We start from the raw sequence: 6,423 nt of genomic DNA on the forward strand, positions 1-6,423 counted from the left end.
TTTGGATCAACTTAAGATTTTGAACTGGGTACACAATGTGTCAACTAAACAGCAATGTGAAATATTTAGTTTGGCCAGCAAATTTCTCAAAAATTGAGTAAACTTAAAACAGCTGTGCAAGCTTTTTTTTTTTTTTTTACGTTACGTGGCCTGTTTATTAAAAAAAAAAAATTACATTGTAAGAGGGCTAATAATATAATATAATATGGCTGCAGCTCTGTCTTCCATTATGGCTGGATAACCCTTCCTGTAGGCTTTCTCTACTCTGGCTCTACAACAGCACACAGCTAGAACAGATATAGTTAAAAATGCTTAGGTTTAAGAGATTTTATGACTTTTATTTTTTCTAAAAGTTAGTAACATATTAAAGTATCTACTAAACCTACTTTTTTTCTGCAATCTGATGTAAAGGCTTTTTTTTGTTAATAAATTCTGTAATAATTCTTCTTTGTAACTATCAATCAAATATTTTTTATGCAGGTTGGACGAAAAAATAAAGAAATAAATAAAAGAATAATTCACACTGTGACATGACCACAAAAACATCTGTTCATCTGATGAACACCATTAAAATCAGTGAATAAAAAACAGTTTTATAAGTTTTGAATAATCTACCATACCTAAAAAATGTTTGGTGGAGGTTAATTCTTGCTCGACTCTTCTCAGTCTGTACTGTTAATGCTATGTTTATTTTAGATGACTGATTCTATTCATCTTTGCTAGATGGTGATTTTTTAATGATCAAATATAAATTAATTTGACTTTTTTTACTCCATTTTTAACCTTAACATTTGTCACTATGACCTTAGGAAATGTGTTGCTCATAAGGTAGGCACGCATTTTCAGTTACGACAACCACAGAATGTTACCCTTTAGGCACAGTATCAGCAGCCCACACCTACCAATGTTTTTTTTTTTAAATCTCCATTTAAAAACCACAAACAGCAGACTTCCCTTGACTTGATTATCTAGAGCGTTCACCCACCTGCATCACAACATTTGACCATGCAGCACCTGAACTCAACTGAAACAAACAGCTCATTCACTTCTCCAGTCCCAACTGAATACCTGATTGCCAGTAGTGTGATGGCAGTTTGCTTCATACTGGGAGTCCCTGCAAACATAACAGTAATAGTACGTCTTACTGGATGGCTAAAAGGAGGCAGTTTTACCCCGAGACTGATGCTAAGCCTGGCTATATCAGATCTGCTCTCTCTGCTTTCTATGCCAGTTTGGATTTGGGCTGCTCTGCATGGCTGGGACTTTAATTTGGTACTGTGTAAGGGTCTTGCTTATTTGGTGTACTTTAGCCTCCACTGCAGCTTACTGTGTGTGATGTTGATGAGTGTCCAGCGATACATGCAAGTGCTGCATCCTGAGAAATGGAACAAGCTTGGCAGGAAAGGACAGACGATCCTCCTCAGTGGGGTGTGGATGTTAAGTGGAATATTATCATCTTATGCTCTTTTACATCGGACCATAGAAAAAGACAGAAAAGGAATGATTCAATGCATGCGTGGTCGCAATAATGCTGAAAGAGTGGCTACTTCAATCTGGGAGATTATACTGTTTGTGGTTTTGTTCCCCACACTGACTTACCTTTACATTCATCTTTACCGGGGAGTTAATAACTCGGCTTTCTTCAGCAGTCGCCCATTGACAAAGCTTGTGACTAGAATTGTCACTTGTTTTATTCTTTTTTGGATCCCATTACAAATCTCCAACATTGTGATCATTGCTGCTGTGCTGCTTGGGAATGACAGTCTGTTAAAATCTGCAGTAGCTGGTGACAGTGTTACTTCAGTTATGACTTTGATTAACAGTTGTGCGAACCCATTTCTGTATGCCTTCTCTGCTCGGGCTCTGCAGAAGCAAACAGCTGGAATACAAAATGCTTAGTTTCTTTATCATGAAGAGGTTTTTAATAGTAGCGTAAATGGATTTTCTTTGAAACCACTGGTAGCTGTTGCAATTTTTAAGATCTTATCATTCTCAACATCTTTGCTTCTCTATATTATTGTTTGTGGCCCCTTCTAATTGTGTATATTTTTGTAGATGACTGTGATCAGTTCATAATGAAGCTGTATGTTTAAATTTTATTTTATTTTATAATCTTTCCAAGATTTATACGTTTTTCAGCCTGCAATGTAAAAGTTTAAATGTTTAATTCCTTGATTATAAAAAGTACAGTTTCTGTTGTTGTTTTTTTTTGTATGTGTGTGTACTTAATATTACTAGCCTTTCTTGGTTTTAAGTGAAATCAAAAGAGGTTGAAAGCTTATATTTGGTGCTATACACCACAGAGACATAAAAAAAGTAATGTTTCTAAATGGTGCATCTGTAAAATTTTAAGAAAGCATGGGTGCAGCTTGAGTGGTATAGAGGTAAACACTTTCCGACTTGCAATAAGTAAACTTTATCAAAGAAAAAAAAAAGCTATGTTGGAAAAGGATTATCATGTTATATTTTCCAGGGCAGCTGAAGGTTAGGTTGGCCTTTTGGTATCGTCTCATTTAAAGGACATTACATGGTTCCATCTCAACCACAGAGAACAGGTAGAGCAGCTTATTTTCCCTTTTTTATTCTTGTATGAACAGTGGTTCAATTAGACATTTAGGGCTTGCTTCCCTAGGTAATCTGACCTCCAAAATGCATGTAGTCAGTTATCTAATGTACAAGAGGTTGCTCAAAAGTCACTATAACGTAATACCATTTCAGTTTCAAACGTGTAGATCATAGGTCGATTTACCAGCAGTGTTGCATGTCCCTGTTACTCAAACTATGCAATAATGTTTTCTTGAATGTATGTTGAATGTATGACACACAAACTTTCCTTGTTTAACCCACTATTACTGCCACTACTGTGGGAAATTCTTATTGAATTTCAATTATATTTTAGGGATTTAGTACTCTAAGTAAGCCAATGTCCTGTTTAAAATAGGTTTACTGTAATGTTTATTACTCAGAAGGCCTCTGTGAAAGAGCAGGCCCTTTGTTCTTCTGTTGCATTAGAGAAAACCATACTGTAGGCCGTGCAGACACTCAAGTTAGGGAAGTGAAGGGATATAAAGGCAAGAGGCGGAGACAAACTCTCCAAACAACTTTAATAGTAATATTATAATCTAATATAATATCTAAACTAACAATATACTAAATACTTACTAATTTTATCTTATTTTATATTATTACACCCCTTTTCTAACTTTACTCAAGTAGAAAACGCTACAAGAGCGTAACCAAAGGATGACCCGTATACACAGCATGCAAGAAATAAGGAACTTTTAAGCAGGCAGAACATAATGGAAAAGTGCAGAAAGTACTTTGCCAACATAAGATTAACAAAGACGCTTAGGAAAAGTACAAAAAAACAACAACGTTTTTCCCCGTTTTTTTCTGGACACGGAGCACAGATGGCCAGGCTTCCCTTTTTTAAAGCTAAGAAACAAAGGGATCAATAGTTACTAATCAAATCCATTACTATCCCTTACTACACTCTATTTTGAACTACATAACCAAAATTCAATCAATCAAGGTTGTTCATTAATAAATTATATGAACTAATGTAACTATAATTACTAATCCATAATGTATACGTACATCAATGTTTAATATCATATAGGTTGATAATCAAATTATGATTTAAAAATAGGATTATTTTATGAATTAAAATTTTAATGATCAGTCTTTTAAATAAGAAAAAATAATTACAATAATTATGCAATTATAATAATATTTAAAATAATATAATCTAATGCAATCAAGCTTTGACAAAATGAATCTTATTGACCCTAACCATAAGTTAATTATAACATATAAGTTAATTATATGATCTATAGGCTATAATTTTGAGATCATAAAATAATAAATAAATAACATACTGTATAATAATAATAATAATAATAATAATAATAATAATAATAATAATAATAATTGAAAAAATGAATTAACAAATCAATTATTTAAATAATTTTAAGCATACTAAGGACAGGTAAGACATGACTGTTGGGAAAGGAATAGGAATAAAGGAAAATAAGAATAAGATTATTACGCATCTTAAAAAAAGCTCGAAACTTTCTCAGATGAAAAATTAAGTCATCAGCACTAGTTGTTCATATCCTAAATAGGAAAAGAGGAAAAGGAGAATGTAATTTTTGGAGGCACGACCCAGGTATGAATAAATAATAAGAAAAAGATGAGGTAATAGGGGAAAGAGTATGGACTTGGAGTTACCACACCACTAGGCAGAACATATTAACATATACCTATTGAATGTTAAATAAAAATCGAATAAAACAAGTAGGAGCAATGAAACCCTTGTCAGGTATATAAACCTATGTAAAATAGGTAAGAGATGGACTCCGGGGACTTCGTTGTAAGAGCTTAGTGGGGTGTCTGTCTTTCTGTCACCCCACTGCTGTCTACGTGTGTCTTCAATAAACTTCTTTGCTTTTTCTCTACCTCAAAGTTGTTTGGATTTGTTTAAACTTTGGTAAGATCCGATAAAAATTTTCACAACACTACCTTACTTTTGGTAAACCTGCTATATATTTGCATTTCTTCTGAATTCCACAATAATCATATCAATAAAAATGAATCCACTGCCAAATATACTGTAGAGCTTGTAAATACTTGAACATGAGTTTACACTGGGGTACAGCAGCTCAATACTGGAGTACGGCCCCAGTAAATGAATTTTGCAATAAATTTAAAATGGTATAAATATTAAAATGTTTACAATGTCAAAACATATGCATTCAGAACTGCAAAATACCTTGCTAGACTATTTATCTTTTTTCATGACTTCAGGAAGTGTACCTTCGTCTTCATAAATGCTATTTGTATTGACATTGAAAACCACAAACAGCTAGAGTGCTGCTTACGCTATTAAGTAAAGTTTCCTCCAAGCCACAATACAGTATTTAACAATGCTGCCACTCAACTCATCAAACAGCTCAATCACTGCCTCTGTCTCAATCGAAAACCTGATTGCCAGTAGTGTGCTGGCAGTTTGCTTCAAACTGTACTTAGAGTCCCCGATAATATCACAGTACTTTACAGTATTGTCTTTTATAAGTTGTAAAGGATCTACAATATTTAATTATTTGTGTAGTATAGGTTATTTTTTGCTCAGATATGACCTGCCTGTACTCATTGTAGACTCCCGAAAAAAAAAAGCAATTAATAAGTAAATGAATAAATACCTTTACCTAGCTTGTACTGTAGATATTAAGTTCACTATAGATTGATTACAGAAGATCTAGAATTATCATATAAAATAGACATTCTGGTCATCTTCCTCAACTGTACATTTTGTGACGTGCCTTTCATAAATGTATTTCTCATACACTAGACATGCCTTTTTTGGCATTAATACAGTACCACAGAGAAAAGCTCTGCATGGCTGGGTTGTTGGCTTGGTCCTGTGTAAGCTTCTCTCCCAAATGGTGTACTTCAGTATCTACTGCAGCATACTTGTGTAATCTTGATGAGTGTTCAGATGCACCCTGAGAGATGGAATAAGCTTGGCAGAAAAATAAAAAAGATCCTCCTGAGTGGAATGTGGATCCTAAGTGGACTATTATCTTGCTATACTCCCGTACAGCGCACTGTAATCCAAGACAGAGAAGGACAGTTTCAGTGCAAGCGATGCTACAGAAATTATGTGAAAGAGTGGCTACTTTAATCTGGGAGATTACAGTTGTTGCACTTCTGTCCTGCACAGTCACTTACTTCTACTTTCATCTTTACTGTGAAGTAAATAACTAAGCTTTCTTTAGCAGTCGCTCATTGACAAAGCTGGTGACCAGAATTGTGGCATGTGTCTTTATTTATTGAATCTCGTTTCACATCTCCAATGTGTAATCATCACTGCTATGTTGCTAAGGAATAACAGTCTCTTAGAATTAGCAGAATCTGGTCAGACTGGTCAGAAAGCTCTGACTTTCATTAAAAGTTCTATGAACCCCTTTCTACAGTATATGCCTTTTCTGCTCGGGCTCCACGACAGCAAACAGCTGGAACAGAAAACATTTAGTTCTCTTATTACTTGGAGGTTTTAGAGATTTTGTATATGTTCTCTGAAAGCCAATGACAGATTTTACACATGAAGATAGACAGTTTATACACTACATAAAGATATACCTAAAAATAGCTTATACTTTCAGTCAATTATCATAGCTTACAGCATCTTCTATAGCAGATTAATGAAGTCAGTTTTTAGTGAGTCTGCATTATAACGGGTGATTGTTTTCAGTTTAAAACCCAGAGCATTTTTAGCACTTTTTGCATTATTAGGTTTTAATGAATATACTGTATGCAGGTTTCTGGATTGTTCAATATGATGGAATTTACTGTATTTCATTTTGAACTGTATAAAGAAGACTGTCAACAAAAAACTGGCTTAAGATTTCACTACTGTTGCAA

General features: G+C 34.1%; 1 protein-coding gene and 1 pseudogene across 1 annotated transcript; both read left to right on the plus strand.

Annotated features, from left to right (window-relative positions):
- The first annotated feature begins 999 nt into the window (after nucleotides 1-999).
- Nucleotides 1,000-1,899, plus strand: LOC128509659 (leukotriene B4 receptor 1-like). Its single transcript, XM_053481479.1, has one exon. The coding sequence runs from the start codon at nucleotides 1,006-1,008 to the stop codon at nucleotides 1,897-1,899; it is 894 nt and encodes a 297-aa protein (XP_053337454.1). The 5' UTR covers nucleotides 1,000-1,005.
- A 3,431-nt stretch (nucleotides 1,900-5,330) lies between these two features.
- Nucleotides 5,331-6,034, plus strand: LOC128509082 (C-X-C chemokine receptor type 2-like; annotated as a pseudogene).
- The last annotated feature ends 389 nt before the right edge of the window (nucleotides 6,035-6,423 follow it).

Source organism: Clarias gariepinus, chromosome 21, assembly GCF_024256425.1.
Source record: "Clarias gariepinus isolate MV-2021 ecotype Netherlands chromosome 21, CGAR_prim_01v2, whole genome shotgun sequence".
In the NCBI taxonomy this organism is placed as follows: domain Eukaryota; kingdom Metazoa; phylum Chordata; class Actinopteri; order Siluriformes; family Clariidae; genus Clarias; species Clarias gariepinus.

Coding starts and splice junctions, on each gene's coding strand:
- LOC128509659 (XM_053481479.1), top strand. CDS start 1,006: ATGCAGCACCTGAACTCAACTGAAACAAACAGCTCATTCACTTCTCCA.